This window comes from Emydura macquarii, unplaced genomic scaffold (assembly GCF_026122565.2).
Source record: "Emydura macquarii macquarii isolate MOO-44397 ecotype Brisbane River unplaced genomic scaffold, CSIRO-AGI_Emac_v2 contig_2365, whole genome shotgun sequence".
Taxonomy (NCBI): Eukaryota; Metazoa; Chordata; order Testudines; family Chelidae; genus Emydura; species Emydura macquarii.
The window spans coordinates 3,741,163-3,765,933 of NW_027132502.1; the positions used below are offsets into that span (position 1 = coordinate 3,741,163).

General features: G+C 53.8%; 2 protein-coding genes across 2 annotated transcripts in view; one reads left to right on the forward strand and one right to left on the reverse strand.

The window, feature by feature from the left end:
- Positions 1-10,733: 10,733 nt before the first annotated feature.
- On the reverse strand, positions 10,734-16,999 carry NPPC (natriuretic peptide C). Its single transcript, XM_067561033.1, has 3 exons — positions 16,781-16,999; positions 15,362-15,651; positions 10,734-11,179 (listed from the first exon to the last, which is right to left on the reverse strand). The coding sequence occupies exons 1-2, from the start codon at positions 16,871-16,873 to the stop codon at positions 15,382-15,384; spliced, it is 363 nt and encodes a 120-aa protein (XP_067417134.1). The 5' UTR covers positions 16,874-16,999; the 3' UTR covers positions 10,734-11,179; positions 15,362-15,381.
- Positions 17,000-23,219: 6,220 nt separating this feature from the next.
- Positions 23,220-24,771, forward strand: part of DIS3L2 (DIS3 like 3'-5' exoribonuclease 2) — a 261,720-nt gene continuing 260,168 nt past the window's right edge. The window contains exon 1 of the mRNA XM_067561129.1: positions 23,220-23,243. Within this exon, the coding sequence (XP_067417230.1) occupies positions 23,222-23,243 (22 nt within the window). The 5' untranslated portion in view covers positions 23,220-23,221. The remainder of the gene's footprint in view (positions 23,244-24,771) is intronic.

Here is a 24,771-nt window from a genome sequence, read left to right on the forward strand (position 1 = left end):
GCTTCTTAACCACCATGTTTTTTACATTTTGAGGCTCTCTAGTCAAAAATCTGAAAGCCACCGTGGCTGCTCAGGGAGCAGTGCCTTTGTTTAGTGGAGAAACAAGGGGAAGCTGCACCTTGCCTTGAATAAAGAATGAATTGTTCCGTGCATACGGTCAGAGAGGGGGGGATGGCACTCAGGGGAAAGCAAGCTGCTTTGGCTTAATGGTTTATGGGCTTGAATGTGGACCATGTGCTCAGCGCTGTAAAGAGGGAGACATAATCCCTGCACTGAGGGCTTGGTCCGAGATGCACCTTGATGGCTGAAATACAGGGCATGGGGGAGATGCACAGCCCTGCCGCAGCTTGAAAACTGGGCTTTGAGGGAAGGCTTGGAAGACATCCCAGGAGCAAGGGAACAGCATGGCCGCACAGACAGCAGGGGCGTGAGCAGAGTAAGGGGCGTGGGAAGGTCCCAGTGACTACAAAGGTGCTGCCTCCGGAAGAGGAGCTGTGTCGGAGTTTGGACAGGAAGCCTGATGTGGTATTGGATGTTGAACGACAGAAAGGGGGGGGGTTTAGATGGCAGGTGGGAAGGCAGTGGAGCTTTCGCTCCTCCTGATGAAACTGCACAAGAGGGAAATGGAAGTGGAGATGTGGATTTGTGCTGCGCAGTAAGTGAGGTGAAAGCTAATCTGTGGGGCTGGCCTGCTCAGTGCCCGCCTAGGCTTGCTGCCTCTGCTAACACGCAGCTTGTGCCGGCTCCACCAGCCGTCATGCTTCCCAGGTGTTGGGGATAGGATCATGCCATGCTCCGTTTTATGGTCACAGCAGGCCGCTGCAGCTGTGCTTCGCTTCAGGCTCACAGCAGGATGGTGGTCATGCTATTAACAATAACTCCCATTTGCCTCCTGCATCTGCGAGATGCCAGGATCGTTTGCCCCAGCTGGAGAGACAAAGTGGAGGGAGCTGCCTCACCTCCTCCCCTTTTCAGTGCTTTATTGTCTTGCTTCATATTCCGCGCTTTCCATTTCATTGGTGCTTGTTCCCTATAGAACCAAGCACGGAGACGGAGAAGGGCAGCGGGAAACACAGTGTATTGTTGCGCTGATAAGCTGCTGTATCTTTGAGCTGTGCCTCGTACCAACACGTCTATGGGCGTCCCTGTCGTGGCTCACGGAATACCAGATACCAGGCATTCCTGGGACAGGGCAGAGCAACAATGGATGCTGATCTTTTCTTTCTCTTCTGACTGCTTGAAACCTGTTCCTCTTCCTTTTCCTCTACCTATCGGAAGGACAAATCAAACAATAGCCCAGTCTTCTGTCAAGTGCGGTAAGAATAATGCCCCACTACACTGAGAGGTCCTTCTGCACTTCGACATGGCTCCTGATCCGGCACCTGCCTCTGCATTGACTGAAATGGGGCTTCGCGCAGGGGGCTGCCCCTCTGAAGCCAGTTGCAGGCTTGGGGGCTTGCTCTTCAGGCTGACCCCCGAGTGACGGTCCTAGGGCTGCTTGGGATCTCAGCTACAGGTCAGATACTCTCAGTAGGAGCTGAGAGGGAGGCTGTGGTGGTTCCAGAATGCAAGTGGGGAAGTAGAGTTCTCCACCCCTTGAAGGAGAGCTTCAGCAAGATACAGCCCAGGAACTTTACACTTCCATCTGCCCTGCAGGGTGAATTCTAGTGAATAACCTTCAGTTCCTGTTGGGAGGAGAACATAATACACAAACGGTGCATCTTTAAAATTGCACCTAGCCCACAGGAAAGATGCGTAGCGTGTTTGAAACAAACAGAAATCCAGTTTTATTCACGGCAGGCTGCCAGAAATGTAAGGGGCCATGGCCGCGATGCTGTCTTCATAGAAATGTGGGGCTGGAAGGGACCTTGAGAGGTAATCTCATCCAGGCCCTTCTTCCCCCCGTGCTGAGACAGGGCCAAGTAAACCTAGACCATCCCTCAGAGGTGTTTGTCTAACCTGTTCTTAAAAACCTCCAGTGACACGGATTCCACAAACTCCCTCGTTAATCTGTTCCAGTGCTTACCTGTCCTTGTAGTTAGAAAGTTTTTTCTAATATCTAACCTTCCTCTCCCGTGCCATGCATTAAGCCCACTACTTCTTGTCCTACCGTCAGTGCACATGGAGAACAGTTAATCACGGTGCTCTTTATAGCAGCTCTTACCATATTTGAAGACTCTGATCGGGTCCCCCCTCAGTCGTCATTTCTCAAGACTAAACAAGCCTTTTGTTTTTTGTTTTTTTAAACTTTTCCTCATAGGTCAAGTTTTCCAAACCTTTTGTCGCTCTTCTCTGGCCTCTTTCCAATTTGTCCACATCTTTCTTGAAGTGTGGTGTCCAGAATTTACACGTTACTCCAGCTGAGGCCTCGCCAGTACCAAGTAGAGCGTAATAATTACCTCCTGTGTCTTACATACGACACTCTTAATACTCCCCAGAATATTAGCCTTTTTTGCAACAGTATCACATTGTTGGCTCATGTTCAATTTGTGATCCACTATAACCCCCAGATCTTTTCCAGCTGTACTACCACCTAGCCAGTTACTGCACAAGTACAAAATGGGGAGTTGATTTTTCCTTCCTAAGTGTAGTACTTTGCACTTGTCTTTATTGTATTTCATTTTGTTAATTTAAGACCAGTTCTCTGTTTTTCAAGGTCATTTTTAATTCTAATCCTGTCCTCCAAAGTGCTACTTCACACAACGCACTCATTGCCAGGGGATGTTGTGAAGGCCAAAAATATAACTGGGTTCAGAAAAGAATTAGATAAGTTTGTGGAGGATAGGTCCATCAATGGCTGTTAGCCAAGATGGTCAGGGATGCAACCCAGTAGTCTGGGTGTCTCTAAACCTCTGACTGAGAGGAGTTGGGACTGGATGAGGGGATGGATCACTCGATAATTGCCCCGTTCATTCCCTCTGAAGCATTTGGCAACGGCCATTGTCAGAAGACCGGGTACTGTGCTAGATGGACCATGGGTCTGATCTATTATGGCTTTTCTTATGTTCTTGCAACCCCTCCCAAGTTGGTGTCATCCACAAATTTTATAAGCATGCTCGTTATCCAAGTCACTAATGAAAATGTTGAATGTTACCTCACCCACGACAGACTAATAGATACATTCTTCCAGTTGGACAGTGAACCATTGACGACTAGTCTTTGAATATGGTTTTTCAACTAGTTGTGTTAGCCATTTATAATAATTTCATCTAGATCACATTTCTTAGTTCATTTATGAGAATGTCATGTGGGACTGTGTCAAAAGCTTTAAACTACAATCAAGATATGTCACGTCTGCTGCTTCCACTCCATCCACCAGGCCGGTAAATCTGTCAAAGAAGGAAATTAGGTTGGTTTGATGTGATTTTGTTTCTTGACAAATCTATGTTAGCTAGTCCTTGTCACCCTATTATCCTCCAGGTGCTTATAAATTGATTATTTAATAACTTATTCCAGTATCTTTCCAGGTATTGAAGTTAGGATGACTGGTCTATAATTCTCTGGGTCGTCTTTATGCCCGTTTTTAAAGACTGGTACTGTGTTTGCCTTTCTCCAGTCCTCTGTGCCCTCACCCATCCTCCACAAAGAAGCTCACTAATGTTTCTGAGATTGCTTCAGCTAGTTCCTTAATTTCCAACGGTGAATTTCATCTGCCCCTGCCAACTTAAATACATCTATCTTGCCTAAATATTCTTCTAATGTGTATTACCCTATTCTGGCTTGTGTTTCTTTCCTCGTGTTCATAGTCATTGTGTTAAGCAATCTCGTCACAATTTAATCTTTTTAGTGAAGACTGAAGCAAAATAGGCACAAAACATCTTAGCCTTCCTGGTGTCATCTGTTATTAGCTCTCTTTCCCCACTAAATAGTGGACCTGCAGTTTCCTTTGTCTTTCTTTTGCTCCTAATGTATTTATAGAACTTATTGCCTTTTAAGACCTTTGCTAGATGTAACTCATTATGTTGTATAGAAACGCCTCTGAAAAGTTCCTTTTAAAAGACAAAGTGAGGCATTTTAGCACTGTTTATCACCGGAGTATCTCAGCCCTCACAAATATTCCTCAAACCTTGCGACATTCTTGCAATGTAGAGAAATGTTACCCTGTTTATTTTGTAGATGGGGAAACTGAGGCAGAGAGAGGTTAAGTGACTTGCCCATAGTCTCAGAGCAAGTCAGTGGCAAAACCAGGAAGCCAGACCTCCCGAGTCCCCATCCAGTCTGAAGCTCCCCGGCACCATTTCCACCGAAGCTTTGTGCAGCAGTGTGCTAACGCATGAGAACTAGAGTGTGAAACTGACTAGCTTATTTTTGTCCAGTCTGATAGAAAGTAGCCAACAGCACCATGAAAGCTAAATTAGATTTTTAAATGAGCTCGCTTCTTCTTTATAACCTTGGCCAGGAGCTCTGTATTTTTGAAAGATGATTTTTAACCTGCCAGTCTGACTGACTCTTTTTTCAGCCGAGTTTTGGAAATATCTGTCGCTATTTTGCTCTTTCAGCTCAATGGCTGGGGTCGGTGTCTCTCTCAGGGACAGTTGACATTTTGCTGATATTTCATCAGACTGAGACCTACCATGGGGAAAATAATTAAAGTGAGAATGTAAGAGGTGTTTGAAAGAGAGGAATTTGCCCTCCAGTCTGATTGATTACACCTGGCATGGTGACAGTGCTCTCATCTCTGACTGGTGAACCAGCCAGTTTCCCATGTAACTAATTGATGAACAGATTTCCCAGGTAAGTCATCAGTCACTGTATTACAGCAACTAGTTTCCCCCCATTCCAAATTTACAGGCAGACAGCCTTTGTTACCTCACACCATATAGAATGAGGAAGCTGCCCGGAGGTATTTTACCATGGACTGCGATTTGCATGAAAGAGAAATGGGACCACGGCTTTTCCAGGTCAGGAAGAAGGAAAGACATCTCTTCTCCACCAGGCAGCGCTGCAGGGATGAGCGAACGTGCGCCCCAGGAGTGCTGGTTAGTAATGAGATGCCATAAGGGCTTTGGACAGGTCTCAAAAGAGTCTCTGCTGATAGCCCTCCACCAGCTCAGGACACCGGGGATCTCCTGGAGCAGTGGTTTTCAACCTTTTTGAGTGACAGCCCCACTAGTTAACACTAGGTAAAACACCGCCCACCCCTTCACCGGCCATAAACACATATAATAACAACACTAAATTACATCATAATAATAATAATTAATAAATGACTCTTACCTGAATAAGAAGCGAAGCCTTCCCTGGCGCAGCCTCCACCACATGCCCCATGTTGCCCTGTACTGAGGGTAATGGAGGTGGGCTCTGGTGGGTTGGCTGGGGCTACTCTAGCCCCCACCAGCACCAGGCTGCTCCTCTCCAGCTAGTGTAGCAGGAGAAGGCTGCTGCTGTGCTTGGTGTGGAGCTCAGGGGGGGCTAAATGACCTCAATATTACTGAAGCCTCATGGACCCCCCTGGAATTTTTTGGCACCTCCTCCAAGGGGTCCTGCCCCCCAGGTTGGGAACCATTGTCCTAGAGTATGTTGGGAGATCTTATTAATTAAAGCCAGTTCTTCAAGTGCTCTCCCTCAGCAGTTGCCAGCGTGACGCCTATGGTCAGGGTTTCAGAAGAGCTGACTTCTTTTGAAAAATCTGGTCCTTTAATGACTGTGAGCATTGTGAGCTCCCCCAAAGTCCGGCTATGAAATGGACCTTGGATAAGTACATCCTAATCCCCCGAATACTCCTTTTCCCTAGGAGTAGCATCTGCTACTTCCACTCTGATTTCCATCAGGGTAGCGGGGTTTCTGAGAGACTCCGTCCTGGGACAGCCTTGCGGGGATTCACAATCTCAGTGTCACACAAGGCCATTTTAGCAACTGCTGGAGTGACCCTCCCACCCCCTTCCCAGAGGGGACCTGCCAGCTGCAATGCCATGCTTAATATCACCATCAGTAGGATTACACAGCCATCCCTTTGCCAGCAGACCAAGACTGACCACACCACATGGACAGAGTGTCTTTCTGGCCGCTGGTCTGCACGGTGGGGAATCAAGAAGCTTTTATTTACCCTGTGGGGAAAGTAAATCTGAAGTTGCAAGTGGAAGTTGTTCAACTCTCTGCAGGAAGAAGGAGGATCTTGTGGCTAAGGCCTGAGGTGTGCCCGGCTCTGCTACAAACCTGCTGTGCGACCGTGGGGCAAGTCACTTAACATTTCTGTGCCTCAACTTCCCCAGATAACATCAGCCACAGATGGAGATGATGAGGCATTGATGTTTGTAAAGTGCTTTGATCTAGGTGGAGGCAAGTTTCCATGGGCGAAGGTTTGTCGTTAATGTAATTGGTGAGGAGGTGTTAGATGTCTCTAAAGCTTTTTTCTCAAGCTTCTAAGCTTTTTTCCAGGAGGTATCTTCCTCCCATAGTCATCTTCTCCTCTCCCCCACTGCAAGTAACAAGTGGTCTGGTGTGAGAATGTAGGCCTGGAGCATTATGGGTAATATGCTGAGTTAATTGTTGTTGTGGGGGCAGGAAAAAGGCGATATCAAAGGGATGCCACCTAATGATTTTCCTATTAGCTCTTTCCCCAGATGACAAGGGCCACTGCAGAGGTATCATTTACAAAGGCAGTTTGCAACTCATTAGCCTGGATTTTCAGCTCTTCTCCAGAGAACGTGGGGATTTTGCTGCAAACTGTAACCTAATAAATGGCCTCATTCAAGTCATGCTGCCATCTCCCGGCAAGGTTAGCCGCTGATTGAAAGGGCCAGGATTCAATCCCCTTTTATTTTCCACTCGTGTTTCTGTTGAGAGAAGGATCCCTCTGAAAACCTCTCCACCACCCCTTCCCTTTGCCTTGTCCGCTTCCCCCAGAACACGAGGCCTAGGAGAAACGGAAGGGGACCTCTGGCCCAGGAACCCTCCTGCTATTGACACCGCAGGGTGGGAGGAGCGCTGCGCCTTTCCAGGTGGCAACTTCTCTAGTGGCTGCTCCGGGTTCTCCTTTCTCTCCTCTGGTTCAGGACCTGGTGTCATGTGATCTGGGCTTTGTCAGTGTACAGTGGAAAAGCTGGGCAAGTGTCTGGGAACAGCATGGAAGAGGAAGGGGCTGGAGCGGAGAAGTGAGTGGCTGGGGGAGAGAGCGGGACACCCAAACGCCCTAGGGCTGAGGTGGCCACTAGTTGGGGCCGTTCACTGTTCTTGCTCACACGAGGACAATCTGCTTTCTCAGTGGAGGCCCTGGGCTCGTCTCAGGCCAGGAACAGAGCCCTGCGGGGGCTGGTCTCCATGCACCACTCTGGGCCACACGTTCTCCCGAGACCAGCTCCATCTGGCTCCTGATGGTGCAATCGTGGGGTGGCCCCCTTCCAGCATCCCTGACAAAGCTCTGGCAGCAGAGCAGGATGGCGTCGGTGTGCCTGGCTGGACACGCGATAGGGCTGGCTGCTGAGGAGCCTGTCGCTCTAGTGCAGGCGGGGACACTGGGGGGCTCCTTACCATTAGCCCCTTCCACCCCTCCCCCATGCCACCTTCTCTAGCTCTGCCCGGCACCCCTCTTCCCTGCCTCCACTCTTGACCAGCCTCTCTCCGACCCCTGAGCCGTTCCAGGCCGGAGTCCCAGCTTTTTGCACTTTCATTGCATGCCTCCTTTTTGTGTGTGGCCGGGACACCCCTGCTTGGGGTGTGGGGAGGGAGCTAGAAGCAAGCCCTGGAGGAGCCTGGAGCCCTGAGCTGGCCATGCTGGGGGCAACGTGTGGTTCAGAGGCCTGTTTAATATAGCCCGGACCACAGGAGCGTGAAACCTTCAGGGCCGCTGCGCTGTGGGGCAGCGGAGGAACGTGGGTGTCCAGGGCTTTCTCTTCCTTCCCTTAATTGGCCGCTTCCCTTGTCTCCCTGCATTTTCCTCCCACTGAGCCCCTGTCAGGGCGACCTAATTGGGGCCTTCTCCGAGGCTCGCTGTGCCCTAATGAGCCGTCTGCGCTTCGCACCCTTCCGAGGCTGACGGCTCAGTCTGGCCTGCTTCCTCCCTGCCAGGCAGGGGAACGTGAGGCAGCCTCCTGGAAATCAGCCTTCTGTCTGTCCCTCCTCGCCCGCTGGGCCCACCTCAGTGGTTGTGCAGCAGATGGTGCGACACGTAGGCTAGGTATGTCTCTTAGGTACTTGTCTGCCCCCCCCGGTACCTTAGTGTCCTGTGAGGCAGGCACGTGCTAATGTCTCCACTGTACAGATTGGGAGGTGAGGCCCATCTCCTCAAAGATATTCAGGACCTAGGCACTTCTGTAGAGCAGGGTCTACGTGAGTTGCCCAAGGTCCCCCAAGAGGTCTGGCGGAGCGGAATATCAAACCTGGGTATCCCAAGTCTTAGGCTCGTGCTCTGGGCCGTCCTTCCTCTCTGCCCCGCTAACAGCAGGACATCCGGGTCGGTCTCCCCTCAGCTCTGTTCTGTGAGCAAGACCTTGCTCCCCAGGCCTGAGATTGATCAGCTTTAATGAGGTAGGGGCAGGAGCTGGATTGACCGCCCTGAAAGCCTCTGTGTCCTCACAGAACACGTCTGGCGTGGGCAGCAGTGGGGGCGCCACATCCCCCAGGTGGCATGGTTCACGCCCCGTTCTGAAGGAGCTGCCTCTTTGCGGGAAAGGGGACTCCAGTCTCCTTGGTACGCTCAGTCCTTGGCCTCTCTGCTAACACTGCGAACGGCAGGGCCCGTCAGTTCCAGTTCCAGCAGGGGAAACGGATTTTGTGACATGGACAGATGTCCAGCAACTCATTGCATGTAAGGCCACCCAACAGCTAAACGGTGGTGCCGTTTTAGTCACTGGCTTTGAAGCAAGAACCCAATGGTGCAAGGGAATCGTATCCCATTCCCAAGCTGGCAGCCAGCCTGTGCCCTGCTCTTTTACAGTCTCTATTTTGGCTTCATATGCAGGAAGCCTGTTCCTAGGCTGGAGCAGTGCCACCGTCCGTCACGCTGTCCTTCCCTGGTACCCTGGGGCTTCGTTCTGTGATCAGGTTCGTTCCTTGCCTTCTCTGGGATTTGCTGCTATGGTGGGAGGGGTTTGGTTTAATAATCCTGTCTAGCAGGGAGTCCCTTAGGAGGGCTTTGGTGCAGGTCCCCTCTTTCCTGGAAGGCTGTAGGGGCTGCAGACTCTACGCTGGGAATTGCAGTGCCTGGCTGTGGTCTGCAAAGGCAGAACTCCAGTTAACATAGCAGCAAATTTGCAATTTGCATAGAAAACTCTATGGTGAGGTTGCTGTGTGTTTAGTGGTTCCCAACCAGCAATGTCTTAGATGGACTCTCAGACACAGACATTCCTCCTCCAGCCAGACTCTGTCTTAGGCCAGTGGGATAGATGCTGACTGTCTTGGTGGGGACGTGGGTGCTGTTTGCTCTTACAAAGCCAGAAGTGTCCCATGGGTCACAGACAAGCTGATGATTGAGCTGTCATGTGTACAGGCAAAATCCTCCAAGCTCAGCAGATCAGCAAGCCGGCTGTTTCCTCCGGTAAGGGGGTCTGGCTGGAGGTTTCCATAGTTCTCTGACTGGTGGCAAGGAAAGGCATCACTCTGCCTGTGAGGCTTTGTGACCCCCGGCCAAATTGTGGCTCAGGAGAGGGATCGCTCTGCCTGTCAGCCTCCACACCTCTGAGTTTGCTGACTTTCTTTTTGCCCTGTGCTAGGTGATCTTTGCCCATGGTCCGTGGCTCCTGGGTCAGAGTGGTGCTGTCATTTGTCCCTGTGCCTGACTGAAACACTCCCCTAATATCTGGGCCGCGTGCCTGCTGCGCCTATCTAAAGCTTCTTTGAAGATTAATGCCAAGGAGCTTCCCTGCAGGATTTATGCTGGGGTTTTTTTGTCCTCTCTCTGTTTTCTTTAAAGCACCGAGTCATTTTAATGATCTATTATTTCATGCACTTTACATAGCAAGAAGCTGGAGCAACAGCTGTGGTGTGAACCCTTAGCAGGCTACCCTCTGCGTATTTGTCTGTCTGTGTGTTGTCCTAAGCAGAGTGAAATAAATCTTTCTGCTAGGGGAAGGGGTTTATGGCTCAGTGGAGAATGGGAATATCAACAAGCCACTTAATAATCGATTCGATCTTAGAATGGCGGAGATCACCCAGCACCCAGGGTCTCTTTCCCATTAGCATTAATGGGCCTGATCCAAAGCCCATTGCCGTCTTTCCATCAATTCCAATGGGTGTTGAATACCTCTCTGACTGCGCTCACCCGTTAGCTACCTATGGATTATATCCAATTATTATATGAACTAAGGGTTCAATCCCACAGACCATACAGAGGCAAAAATCCCTTTTTAAATCAGTAGGCCAAAGTCTGCTCTGCTACACCGCTTTAAATCCCGAGTAAAACTACTGAAAGCGATGGACTTTACTCCAGATTTACATTGATCAGGATCTGGCCTGGGGGGGGTGTCGCCTGAGGCCCAGCTCCGCGATAAATTCCTCATGGGTGGAGCCTGCACAAATAAGAGGTCACTGCACGGGAATGCTCCTTCCTGCTGAGAGTTCACAGCAGGATGGGGCCCTGATGAAAAGATTGCAAGATGGGAGCCATACTTATTTCCATACTGAGCACCTTGCAGGAGGGGGCAAAGGTTAAAAGGCAAAATTGATCTCTCTCCTCTTAAAAAATAATACATAGTTTCCTCTTCCATGCTGTTAAAATGAATGAATCTGGCGCTTTAAAAAAAATGCGAGTCGATCCGATAAATGAAGACAGGTTACAAAATGCCACAGGAAATGATTTTTTTTTTTTTTTTTTTACATTTTTCGACTATTTAGGACAAAAAAAGTTACACGGCTCGACTCGTTTCATTTAGTTACATAAATAAAATTTTTATAAATATCTCTTTATAAACAATATATAAATAGCTTTACAACATAAATACATTTATGCATGACATGGATTTTCAAACAGCAATGTTACACAGCTGGCTTCATCAGTCTCTTGGAAAAGCACTGTCCCTTGTCCTGGTGAGTGTTTGTATAGAATATATATATATATAAGATAGAGAGAACTTTTTAATCTTAAAAAAATAACAAAAACCGAAACAGCTGGTGCCATGACTCCTCGTACCGAAAAGAAAAACACAACCCGGTCGTCTGTCCATTTCCGGTGTTCTCTGCTCCTTTAGGTGTCGGCTGGGGAGGGGCCAGACATGGCCAGCGGAGGGAAAATGTATTCAAAGCCCTGCAACACACAAGAGCAGGAAGGTGCTGTTAGTATTTCCTCTGTGGACAGCTTCCCATCAGCACCGAGCGCCCCCTCTGTAACAGTCCCCAGAGATGCGGCTTCCCGTTGAACTCAACTGGGGATGCTGGTGTTGAGAAGATCAGGGGAGTGGAGGCCGCCCCACCTGGTGGGAGAAGGCCCCAAGCCTGCCATCTGCCCACCTGCTTCCCTGCTGGTAACCCTTAAGGGTTGAATCCTGAGCTGCTGCTTGCAGCTGTCCTGACTCCAGTCTGAGTTTGGCCTGATGAGAAGCCGTAATAAGGCTCTGCAGACTGGAGCTGTTAGTTATCTATGCCTGGCGCTGAGCTAGCCTTTCCACCTGCAACGAGCTTTTCGTGTGTGTAAAGCTGCACCTTGCAGCTAGATCTGTGTGGACAGGAGGGCCTCAACACGGGGCTCCAACCACACAGAGCTGGTGGCTGAGATCTGTCCCAGCACGTTAGGAGGTAGATACAGCAGCATGCCCTGCAATCAGCTGTCTTTTGGCCAGGGTCATGCCCTGCGTTCTCAGGCTGTGCCACTGGGACAGCAGAGCAGGCCCTCTGATGTGCAGCTATAACTATTTTCTTTCTGGGGAGAGTTTAGTTCAAATGTACATTTCTGAGCTCCAGGTGAGGGGTGTTCTATCCAAAATCCTGAGCTGGGCTGCGCCCTGCCTGGGTAATCCCTTTCGAGCCCCCTACGAGCAACAGCTGGAGGTGGGACAACCAGAGCTGAGATCTCTTGTTGTTTCTTATGTGCAGACCCACTATCGAGCATAAAGATCACTGAGCTGATGTTTACAGACACATGGATCTGGCCTCTCAAATTCCCAGACTGCAAAATGCCAGTTTGAAATGAACAGTGTCTCTGATCTCTCATGTTACGGCTGAATCTCCATATTCTTCTGTTTGTCTTGTTTTGCAAACATCCATACCCCAGGACCAGATGCTCGCCAGATGCGAATTGGCCCAGCTTCACTGACTTCAGTAGAACTATGCCAGTTGACACCAGAGGAGGATCTGTGCCTAACTGGGTTTTTGCAGAGTAGGGACTTAGCATACTGGGTTTGTCTGTGAAGGGCCTGACGCACCTGTGGCCCTGCAAGAAGAAAGAACGATTGGCTTGGATTGCAGCAAGGAGCCAAACGAGAGTGACCCCAAAGGCTTAGTGCGTCTGCATGTTGCCGGCTCAAAGACTCAGAGCCAGAATGGTTATTAACTCCTTGGACGCCGCTTAAGGAACTTACAGTATATCCACACTCAGTCAGCCGGCCGTCAGGAAACACGAGGATCCCGAGGGCTGCCCTGTTATTGCTAATTGATGTGGTCATTGCTTGAAAGTGAAAATGCTGTTTCACATCGGACCTGGGACATATTCACAATGCAACTCCACCTGGAGATTTTTCAGTCTCCCAATAACTGTTCAGATACCAGGGCTAGGCTGGACTGGACTGGGAAAGGGACCGCTCAGGTGCCCTGTAAATTAATTAGAGATGTAAAGCTAATGTTTCAAAATCAATGAATGGGAACATAGCGTACCGCAAACCCTGCAGCCATGCCCGGGCATTTGCTGTGCACCCTTCACTTGGCTACGCTACAGAAAAGTATCTTGCTAAGCTTCAGGGCCCCCTTAGCCTTCGTTTGGAGCACACGGTGGGTGAATAATGTCTTCTATTGGACCAACTTCTGTTGGCGAAAGAGAGAAACTTTGAGCTTACACAGAGCTCATGGAGCACGGGGCATTTATGCAAGACACCTGTGACTATACAGCTGTACTTAGAAGTGGACTCTGTTCATTTCCTTGGACTCCTCAGGGGTCAAGTTTAAACAGGAAAGAAGCCTGGGGAAATCTGTACTTAACTGGCTTGGAGGGCAAGGTTTTGATACAATGCCATAGATGCAGTTAAGCGTTCATATAGTGAGGTTGTGGGGTTTTTCGGGTTTTTCAGAGGGGGGAGGGGGCGAAAAGAGAAGGAGCAGATTATAATGAGGATGTATAAGGTGCAGCTTTCTATGATGGTAAAACATCAATACCATCGTCTGATTCTCTGCTCTTAATACAAGAGGGCATGGTATATAAGCAAATACCAACCCTAGGACTTAATCCGCACAGTTCACAGACTAATTAACTGGCTAATTACTACCAGTCCTGCCACGCAGCACCTCCTCCTTGGGAATCGATGTACACAGAGTGCACTATCACCGGGGCACTTGCTGTGATCACCCCCACAAAGCCGCAGTAGTGTCCTACAGCAGCGGACCTAAGCGTGGCAGGAATGCCGATAGACACTGTCATGGCTGGACCATTACTGTAGTATTTTTGTAGTTAAATTGGGGCCGGTGCAGAGATTCCGAGCAATAGATATTGTTGCTATGTACTGTACATACAGTAGATAAGCAGGCATGTGTGTGTGTGTATATATAATCTTCAAAGTTTGTGCCAAATCTTTAGAACAGGAGCAGTCCTAATTATAATTATCCATAGCCTCCAATTTAGGGGTAAACAGGTGCAAGCCAGATCTGGGGGAGGTTGCAGGGAAAAGCTGCCAGTCCTGTAGATTTGGGCCTGGGAGCCCTGTCAGATATGAGAAATTTATCACACTATAGTCCATCTCATGCACCCCAAAATAAAGGGCTGACAAGCACACCTTAGCTACACAGCCAAGGACATGGATTATCTGTTCTCCCATCATGCTGGTGTGAAACAGGAGTAATTCCAGTGGAGTTATAGCAGTGGGAGAGCAGAAACAGAAGACTGGGATTGCACAAATTTAACTTCATGCTTTCACGCTGTCTCCCTCTTGGAAACAGAGAGACAGGCTCTTGTCTAAAACCCATGCTCTGTGGTCCGGGCTCACGGCAGGCAGATTAAATCGACAGCCCCACCAGAAGAGGGACTGCCCTTTGTTCACCTCCATGGAGGGTTATCGTTGGAAAGGCTTATCTTACCCAGTGTATGACCCTGCGCTCGTCACGAGGGCACTACCCTAAAGCATTTTAAAATAATAAACGTTTCCACCCAAACAGCCAGTGGAAGTGATTGTAAGTGAATGCACAGGAGCATTCACCCCTTGTCTCTGCTAGAAATGGGCAACACACTAAAAGAAGAACCAGAAATGGGGCAGTCTGGGCAATAACCCTTCTTAAAAACACAACTGCATGCTATAGCCCCAGCCCTGAGCACTGCAGTCCTGCGGCTGGAGGCCAACCTTTACTCTCAGACGTGCGCCTGTGTCCACGTATCCTGGATGCTGTCATAGTGGGTGCGCTAGAACGTACTGGAACGGGCCATTTGTACAGTCGAATAGTCACATTTGGACCCTTACTAAGCGGTAAGAGGTGCGTCACTTCAACGAGGGTCCCTTTTGAGCAGCCTGATTTTCAGGCATGGCACATTTTGGGGTTGGGGGTGGGGGCATTCTGTACAAATGGAAACAGGGCTTTTAACTTCCCCCAGATATTTACTAGTTTTTCTTCTCCCCTCTGATTTTTGTTTGTTTCTCTGCAGATGCCAATAGTCTGGGGGAACCCGACTGAATTCTGCAACGGGCCCCTTAGCCGGGCTCAGCCCGAGGAATGAGGGAGCTGCCTGCGGTGACCAGCACAGAGGCTCTGGATCGTTCCAAGCAGGTGAGGATGTAGGCTTGATCCTAGTGGCCTTGCCAGATCACACACAGGAATCTGGCGGTTCCCTAGGCTGCCCGTCCCTATTAACGATGAGGCTGACTGCAATCCAGGGCGTGTCGCCTTGGCCCCATTTCCCCCTGCCGGGTCCTGCTGATCACCACCACCCTGCCCCAGAAGCAGCTGCATTTCTGCAACAGGGCAGAGGGGAGGCAGATGCTCCCTGTATCATACAGGATCGAGGCCTGAAGCCCTTCCTATAGGACTGAGTGGCGGGGGGCATGCTTTGGGGTGCCCTTAAACCTCTGGGAGGGGATCACTCCGATAAATGGCCCTGATCCGTGCATTCCCTCTGAGACATCTGGGCTTGGGGCCACGGTTACAGCCAGGAGGCTGGGCTGGAGGGACCCTGGGGAGCAGACCCGAGGCGACGGTGCCGGGCGGGCCAAGGGGCGTCGGGGGGGCTGCAGCGATCCCGGCCCCGCGCGTGGCAGGTGCAGGCCCCGGCCCCGGCCCGGCCGCAGGAGTCACTCACCGCCGCCAGGGGGCGCCGCTCTAGCAGCCCAGGCCGCTCATGGAGCCGATCCGGTCCAGCTTGAGGCCGAAGCAGCCCTTGGACAGGCCCTTCTTGGCGCCCTTGTGCCGCCGCGTGCCCGGGTGGTCGCGCAGCAGCCGGGCCCAGGCGGCCCGCGACTTGGTGTCCACGCGCAGCTCCCGCAGCAGCCGCGAGCCCCGGCCCCGGCCGCCGCCGCCCGCCGTCTCCGCTCGCTCGGAGCCCGCGGCCGGGGTCTCGGCCAGCTCGTGTCCCGGCGCGCTCCGGGGGGGCTGCAGGGCGGAAGGCAGGGGCAGGATGCGGTGAAACAGCAGCGCACACGCCCCCCCAGGGCCCCGATCCCGGCCCCGATCCTGGCCCCGATTCCAGCCCCCCCCCGCCGTCCCAGGGACCCCTCGCCCCCCCCCCCCCGTTCAGATCCTAGCCCCCACGCTCCCCCCCGGCCCCGATCCCCTTCCCAGGGACGCCCTCCGCCCCGAGTCCAGCCCCCCAGTCCCAGGGACCACCCCGATCCCAGCTCCCCGGGATCCCCCCTCCCCGGCCCCGATCCCAACTCGCCAGTCCCGATTCCAGATCTCCCGGACCCAGGGACCCCCCCCCCGGCCGGCAGCCTCAGGGATCCCCCCATTGTCCTATCCAAGCCCCCCGGACATTCTACCCCCCACCCCCGTTCCCGGCCCCAGGGACCCCCCCCCGCACACACACACACGTGCCCCTTCCCCGCTCGCGCCATCCCCGGGAGCCCGGTTTTCCCAGGCATCTCCCCGCCCAGCTGCAGATGGTGCCGCTGGACCCGGTGCGCCCCCCTTGCACCCAGGACGCCGACCCCGGCCGGGCCCCTTCCAGTCCCGGGCCCCTGCAGGTCGCCGCCGCCGCCTCCTGCAACCTCCACCTCGGGCACCGTTATGCACCTGCTGCCCGCCCCGCTCCCCGCAGCGGAGAGGCGGGCAGGAGGTCCCGGGTCGCGGGCTCAGAGAGGGAGCCGCGTCTCGGGCGAGCTCCGCTCCCAGCCCCCCCTGGAGCCTCAGCACCCGGGGGGCTGGAAAGCAGAGCTCAGCCCAGCCGGAGCTGCCCTTCCCACGGTGGGGACGGACAGGGGCAGGGCAGCAGGCTGGGGCTCCGGCACGGGACCCCTCCGCCACCAGGGTGTTAAGGGGAGACAGCTGCCAAGGAAGGGAGCCGGGGAGGGGGTCCGTCCGGGGGTGCAGGGGCTGGGACGGGGAGATCTGCCCCCCACGTGCGCCCTGGGAGCGGAGACGCACCGGGGGAGGGGGGGGCGTCCCTCTGCTGTCGAAGTTCCCCTAACTCCTCGCCGCTCCCCCCTCCATAGCCGTGTTCCCCCCCCACCGGCCCTTAGCTCCGCCGGGGGGGGCTTCCCCGCGGCCGCAGCCCCCGTCTCACCTTCTGCTGGGGCCGCCGCGCGGGTCTGGCCTCCAGCCGGGCGGAGAGCAGTGCCAGGACCAGTCCGCCAGCCAGCACGTGTGCGATCCGCATCCTGGGGGGGCCGGGCCCGAAAAGGGGGGTGTGGGGGGATCCGATGTCACGGCAGCAGCCCCCCGGCGGGGGGGAGACGGAGCGAGGCGAGCGGCCGAGGTTCGGTGCCGGTGCCGGTGCCGGTCCAGGTCCGGGTCCCCGCGGGCTGCCTGCTCCTTGCACGGGCGGCGCGCTCGGCTCTGCTCGGGGCTCCGGCGCCCTCATTCCTTTTATAACCCAACCTGCCCGCTGATGTCATCGGGGCGGCCAGGTCCGGGCCAGCCCCCTGCCTGCCTCCCTCCGCCGAGCCGAGCCGAGCCGCGCCGCGCCCCGGGACCGGGACGAATGGCCCCAGGGGGAAAGGGGGGGGGTTCGTGCCTTTAAAAGAAACAAAAGCAAAGCAGCCCCCCCCCCCCCCCCCCAGTTTTGCTCGGGCCCCTGGGGGAGGCGGGATTCGCCTTCAGAAAACGGGTCTTGCACGGGCGGGGGGGCTTGGTTCCCCGCCCGGGCGGAGCTGGGGGGGCCGGGAGCTGCTTTGCGCGCTGAGCGGGGCAGAGACCCATCGCAGCGGCCAGTCCGCCCCGCCCCGTGGAGCTGCCACCCCCGGCCCGCGCCTGGCTCCGCTGCCCCCGGCGTGAGACCCCAGCCGGCTCCCCCGAGCTGCTGTTCGTGTCGAGAAGGCCGGGAGCGGCTGGTTCTGGGGAGGCCGATTCTTGTTTCACTGCGGGGAGGGGGCTGCCTGCCCCGCTTGTGTGTGTGTGTGTGGGGGGGGGGGGGCGCCGCTCCCCTGCCAGGAGTTGGCAATTTCAGGCTGGGGCGTTGGAGAGATCTCGGCCATGCCCGCGGACCCCCGGTGTCGCCCCTAAACCCCAGCTGGCCTCAGCTGCTCCCTTTGCTGGCCTTTATGGCCGGGGGGGAGGGCCGGGGGGGTTGCAGGCTGGTGGCTGCCTCCGGGTCTGAGCTATCCCCAGTTCCTCTCCCCAGCTGGCTCAGGGCTTTGCTGAGTGGGGTGCGTGGCTCATTTGCCCCCAGCATTAGGCTAGTGAGAAGCAAACGGGGGGGGGGGAGGGGTGATCCCAGGGACCGGGCAGTGTCTTTTGCACCAGGGGTTCTTTGCCGAGCTCCTGGTTGCCAGGTGCAGCTTCGGTGCCAGTTCCCCTGTCCCTGCACAAGCTGCGCTGCAAATCAGAGCCTGCCGGCTCCACTGCCTTGCCCCTCACCAGAGCCAGCTGCACCGGGGCCATAGCGCGCTGGGGCTGAGCGAGCTCCACCAGGGCTTACTCCCCCTCCCCCTCCAGGAGAGTTTGGGGCTCAAAGGGCTCTGAGCAGAGGCGGGGGGGGGGGCCGTCTCCCCATTGAGGTAGTCCCAGGGCGGTTGGATGCCGGCGAGGCTGGGGCTGGGAAGGGACAGGGGCTAGGAGCTGGTTACACAGGGGGCATTGCACCTGCTGGGGAAGCTGGGGGCTCTTTGCGTGTCTTTCCCTCTGTGGGTGGGGCTTGGGGCTGACCCAGCTGGGGCAGTTTGGTGGTGGCTTCATGGGGGGGGGGCACAGATTCCTCCGAGGGGCTCCGGGGATCCCTGTCTGGGGCCAGGTCTGTGCCCCCCACCCGGGCGAGGGCAGTGAGATGCTTCCCATCCCACACCCCCCTGGGCTGTCAGGCACAGGGCCACATCGACGGGAGTTGAGCCACGTGAACAAGGAACGGGGAAGGGGAAGATCTCGGCTCCTGGGCTTTTCCTATCGTGGCTGCCATGCGGAGGGGGTTTTAGCTGCCCTCAGCTCAGAGCGTTTGTTTCTGGAGGGCTGTGTGTGGTAGGAAGCGAAAAGAGCTTCGAGGGTCATGACATGGGGATGATAGCCACTCCCGGGCATCAGGTGTAACTGAGAGCAGAACTTGGCCCAAGAACTTATTTTCTGGCTAGAACTTTTCTTCCCCAAAAGAGCCTATACAAAGGAGCTACCCAGGAATTTGAAATGCAGCCACCTCTGGGGTGGAAGGAGGCAGCTTTGGAGCAGCCCCCAGCAACACTAGGCAGTTTAGGACAGAAAGGGAAGAAAAAGCCAGCATCTGGGGGGAGTCAGGCAGGCAGAATGCAAGTGGGAGATCAGGGTCAGCTTCCCAGCTGTGGCTGTGTTTCAGTGATCTCTGGAAACGCCCTTTGGGATCGACTGCCCCAGAGTGTTGGTATTAAGGACCCTGCTTATGCACTCATTGGGAAGAGGCACTTGGCTGTGTCTAAACAAGGCACCATGCACTGATCTAGTCTGAAACGGTGTCCCTGGGCCCTCCCACCGCCATCTGCCGGTGGGGACACACGGACCCAGCTCAGAGGGGAATCAGAGAATCTGCGGGCACCACTTGCTAAGGAGCCGGCTGCTGGTTAGGCTGGGCTGCAGGGATGGCAGCGGGGCTGTGCCACTTTGCCCCAGGTGCAGTCTTTTTCCGTGGTGGGGGGGGGGAGTAAGGCTGGAGGCTGGTGGCCCTGCTTGCCCAGTTGCGGTGCCTGAGGTGGGGGGGGGGGGGTGCTTTATCAAGACAGCCAAAGTTGCCATTCAAAGGCTCCCGCTAGTCCTCAAGCTGCAGAATTACGCGGCGGGCTGTAGCCCACACCAGAGGGAAGGTGATTTCTTAACTGAAACCAGATTGAGGCCACCCAGCCCCTTGGAACAGGGAAAGGGGCAGTTGGGGGGTGTTAGAAGGCCCCCCCTTTCCTTTTAACCCTTTAGAGCTGGTCGTGTGCTCGGTCCCGATCCTGCAAGCCCTTACTCATGTGAGGGATCCGATTGATGCCCATAGAGCCACGTACCTGAGGTCCAAGCCCTTATCGACCTGCAGCTGTAACCGCCGCCCCTACGCCATGTAGACAATCCAGGTACCACAGGCAAAGGGGGAGCGGCCTGTGGAAGAATCCCCGGAGGAAGGGAGGGATGACCTAATATCCCTCACGCTTTCCTTGGCAGTCTGAAAACCGCCAGCATCGTAAGGGTTAAGCGGAAGGTTTCCAGCCTGAGCCGGGGCGGCTGCAGTGATGCATTTTGCGGTGAGGTGGGTCGGGGTTAACCAGAAAAAGGAAGGAAGCACAAATGGTCTCATCCATATCCGGCGACTAATTGTTTCAAATCAAATGTCCTGAGGGCCCGAACCCTGTGAGGTTTGCACGGGTGTCTGCAGCCGGCCGGCCTGAGCCAGGTGCTCCGGCAGTGTCCGTAGGGGTGTCAGAGTGAGTGCTCCCCTACGCCCCTTTTAGAGAGGGCCAGAGTACAGGACCACAGCAAGGATGGTAGCCAGGGGTGCTGTTGTCAAAGGGTCTGGATTCTAACGTCTGATCTATAGCAGGTCCTGCTGGACAGCACCATAAACCCACTATGGTCCCAGGCCTCTTCCCCCCCATCTCAGACGAGTGCTTCGCAACCTCCTGGCTGGCCGGTGACATTCCGTGAGCAAGGAGAGCGGTCGCCATCGACCTGGGACCGAGCTCTGAAGAGGAGAAGGGCTTCTCCGCTTCCTGGTTAAAGTTCTGGTTGACACATTACGCAGTACAGTCATGGCGAACAGGTGCGAAAGCCACATGAGAACATCTGGACCCTGGGCTCAATACCTCCAGAGACGTTATGACACAGGAACTAAACTGGACCTGGATCAGCGGCTACTGCTTGCCAAGGGACTTCATCTTAGGTGCTGGAAAAGCAAGAATGGTACATGTGTCAGTGAATTTATCAGAAACATGGCCCTGATGCCAGCATGACGGAGGGGCAGGGGGAGCCGCAGACGCTTGCCTGGTGCATGCGATGATAGTCTCCATCCAGCCACACAGAGGACTCAAACCTTTTTTTTTTTTTTGCTGATGCTGTTTAAAACCGGTCCAGGGTCAAACGTTTTAAACCTGCAGGTCCAGAGAGGGTTTAAAGCTGCGAACTGTGTTCTAACCTCAGCTTATTTAACATCAGCTCAGCAAACATGGGATCTGGCTAAAGAAGTGGCAAACAAACCACTGTCCTTTTCTCTCCCGTTTTCTCTTTATTTGGGGGAAACATTTCTGTATTGGCTTGTGGCTTGGGCTGATGGTAGCCTTGGCTTATGCCTCATCTACTACCATCAGCTCCAGTGGAGATACACAGGCCATAAACCAAGGCATGGGCCATCCTGATGTGCAGGGATAACACAGTTTCCAGCTGAAACCTTGGGTAGGGGAAGTTTGCTTGTTAGACCCTTGATTGTCAGTGGGGGTTAGGTGCCCAAATATCTTTGAGGATCTGGGCCCTGGTCAACACGAGTCAGAAAATAACATGCCAATGGGTAGCTGGTTTGCAAGCAAGAGGTTCAAGGTGCCATTAAATCAGCTGACCTCTGACCTCGGCTGCAGCCCCCGCGTGGCGACCGTTTTCCTTGTGAAACCCCTGCCCCAGGGAGTTCCCAGTCAGGCTGATTTGCAGCCAACCCAAAACCTAGTGAAGTCGATGGAGACCCCCGTTGCTTTGGATCCAGCCCGTGGTGTACAGCGCTGCAGTGTCCCTCATGCCGTTGTCGCTCTGTGCCTGGCCTGAGCAGTGGCGGGGAAGGGGTTAATCTCGAATGCTTGCAGCGGCTGGGAATTGCCGCTGGCCCATGGGAAGGGATTTCCAGGCCGCTCTGTTCGTAACAGGGCTGCTCAGCTCATTCCCGTGTCCACGGTCTCATGAAACGCCTCCCGGAGTTCAGGCAGCAGGTGCGAAGCCTCCAGGCTGGCGCTGCCTTGAGAGCAATGGCAGGAACAGATGAAACCCCTGCCAAGCCCCTCCGGGCCCGGAGGATGACAGGACAGCAGAGATTTCGTTGCAGTGCCCTCACCGTCCACAGCAGCGTCAGAGCTTCCATAACAAGAGGCGGCAGGCGCTAGCAGGCATTTCTGCCCCAGGGTAGCTCCGCTGGCTTCCATGGAGTCGCTTCTGATTTACACCACCAGCGCGACCGCAGAATCGGGCCTAGTTATCCTGACGTCACTGCAGGGACCTTTGAAAGCAACAGCAACCGAAACCTGGCCTGTGCCCACCCTCAGACAAGCAGCAGCTCCCACTAGGGTGCGGAGACAGCACCAGGCCTGGCCCTGCGGAACGTGTGTCGTGGTGTCTGCTCCAAGAACGTGCCCAGAAACCAATCTGTGGCCATCTTCCTCCAACTGCGCCAGCACGTGTGGTATCCCTGGCGTGTGAGGGGGTTCTGGGCGGCACTAAGGGGGCTAAGTGACCCCACAGCATCAGCTGTCTTATTCTGAACCCCCGGGGGGGTGGGGGTGGGCAGGAAGGAAAGCCTCTGGGACGGTGTTGGGGTAGGAGAACCCGGTGAGGTTTGGGGCCCCCCAAAACCTGCTGCCCTTCTAGGCACAGTTCTAGTATGCCCTTAAATATTGCGTTGGGAAGCGGGGAGAGTTCAAGGATTTTAGGCCCCCAATTAAGGGTTTGCATTTATTAAAAAAAAGAGGTTTTACAAAATAGGCTCTGACTCGATTGTTTTAATAGGGTCAGTGAGGGGAGAGGATTTCAGTCTTTCCCTGCAGCACTGAAAGGCCAAACACAGGAGACGCAGAGAGCGTGCTGCCCTCGCCACCACGCAGCGTGAAACTGCCCTGACTGATTTCACTGTCCTGGCTGGGGTGCAACAAACAGCATGGATAGTGAAAAAGCGGTCACATTTTTAAAACCCCGTCCCAGTTTCCGTCCTTTCAGCTGGTGTTAGCAGTAACATGGGCCGGCATTTTCAAGCAGAGGTGCCCAAAGTTGGTCATTTAAATCCAAAGATAGCTGTGAATCCACGGATCCTGTCTTTCAGAGGCGCTGAGCTGCTGCGGCTCTCACGGAGGCTGATGGGAGCCGCGAGGGCTTAGCACATTTGAAAACAGAGGTACTAGGGTCCAGATCCTGAAGGGTGTTCAGGTCCCTAACTCCCATTGATTTTGATGGGAGTTAGGCACCGAAATACCTCTGAGTATCTAGGCTGAGACCTGGATTTAGGTTCCTTCCTTTAGGCACCCCTGTGTGAAAACTGCCCAGGGTTTCTGGCATGCTGGGTCAAGTCTGGTCTTTGTCGTGCCAGTTTCCATTGAACAAGACCTTCTTGCACAGGGTTTTGAGAACCCAGGAAACTCTGATTGGTGCTAGGTTCCCCCAGCCCATTTCCACGTGGTTGGTCTTTCCTTAAGGCCCATAACTGGTCCTTGGGTACGTGCGTGGGCCAGTGCAGCTGTTCCAAGACTGGCTCTTTAGGGGAACTAGACTCACCTGTGCCTGATTTAACCCATTGGGGGACAGAGGCAGTGCTATAAGATAAGCCAGTCAGCCGGCTCAGCACTAAGTTTAGGGAGTTTGCTGGTGAGAGGGCAGGTTGGTGAGGATGATGTCTCCAGTGTGCTTGGGTAGGGGCCTGTGGAAAAAGGCCTATAGGGTGCAGACCCTAAAAGAGGGTGGCCTGGAAGCGGCACTGGGGTTTGGGACCTGGGGGTGGGTTGGTACTTGTGTTTTTCACAAACTGCTGCTTTGTTAGTAAGCCCCAGGAAGGGTAGTGTTATGGGGGGAGCCACCAGCTGTTGGGGGGGAGGTGTTTGTCTGAGGTAGTAACTGGAAGCAATGGATGTGCCTGGCCCGAGAGGGGTGAGTCCTTGCTGCAGCGCCATTGATAAAACGAGCAGTGGGGTGGGGGGGAACAGAGAGGCTCCTGCCTTCCATTGCTCTTGCCTTTGGAGGCTTTTTGAGGCAGAGGTGTGATGATCTTGGAGCCCTCATCCCTGACAAGCCGCAGCAGTCAGGCCCTGCAGTCTGCTGTCTGCCCAGCCCCCTCCGCCAATAAACTTCACTTCAGTTTTGTCTTGAGGACTTAATAAACATTAGTGCCAGGGTTTTAGGCAAAGGGCAATCACACTCCCCTGCTGGCGGCAGGGTGGCTATTTTTCGCTGCTGAAGCACAAGGTCTTAATGACCAAACATCCCTAGTGAGCTTGTGTAAGAACTTGTCGCTTGTGCTGTTTACAGGGGGCTTTGTCCTTCCTGGGCGTGAGCTGGCTCATTCACTTCGGTGGAGCTGTGCTAACTTAGACCAGCTGTGAATTTGGTCCCTGTATTATTTCAGACCATCTTCTGTCTGTGCAATGCCAGGTTCCCTCCCCAGCACCCTGAGCCGCTGCAGTTTATGCTCTCCTTGTTGTGCTGATGCTGCAGTGTATGGGAATCTTAGGGGGATTGTCTTATACACACAACTATTCTCCCCCCATCCCAAAAGTGTCCTGGTTTCTCACACTTGCTATCTGGTCGCTCTAGAGAATCTTCTGTCACTTTGGTTCTGTCTGATGTGGGTGCCCTAGTCGCTTTGCTGCTTCCTTGCGTGTTCCCTTTTGTCTGTTTCTTCTCCTGCGGTTAAATCCAGGATTGTAGCAGTGAGCTGACAGGAGGCAATTTAGCTGTTAGCATCTTTTTTTTTTTTTTTTTCCCCTGTTCAACTATTTCACTTTTTGTGGGGACCAAGTTGTGTTCTTTTTCCTTCCACACCCTGTGTGATGGTATGTTCCATTCCATGTATCTCCCTCTTCCCCCCCCCTTTCTCAGCTGGCATCTGTGCTGATGTAATTACCCCATCTTTACTAATTATTAGTATCCTACCAATGCCTAGAGGCTCCAGTGGAGATCAGGGTCACACTGTGCTGGATGCTGCATGAACATGTAGCTAGTAAAGAGAAGGTGGGTGAGATCTTGTATTGGACCAAGCTCTGTTGTTGGAAGAGAGACAAGTTTTGGAGGTCCACAGAGATCTTCAGGTTTGGGAAAGGTAATCAGAGTGTCATGGCTAAATACAAGGTGGAAAAGATTGTTAGGGCTTCTCTAAACTTGAAATGTTAAAGAATAGACACTATGGCCTGGCCTACAATACAAAGTTAGGTAGACCCAGCTTTG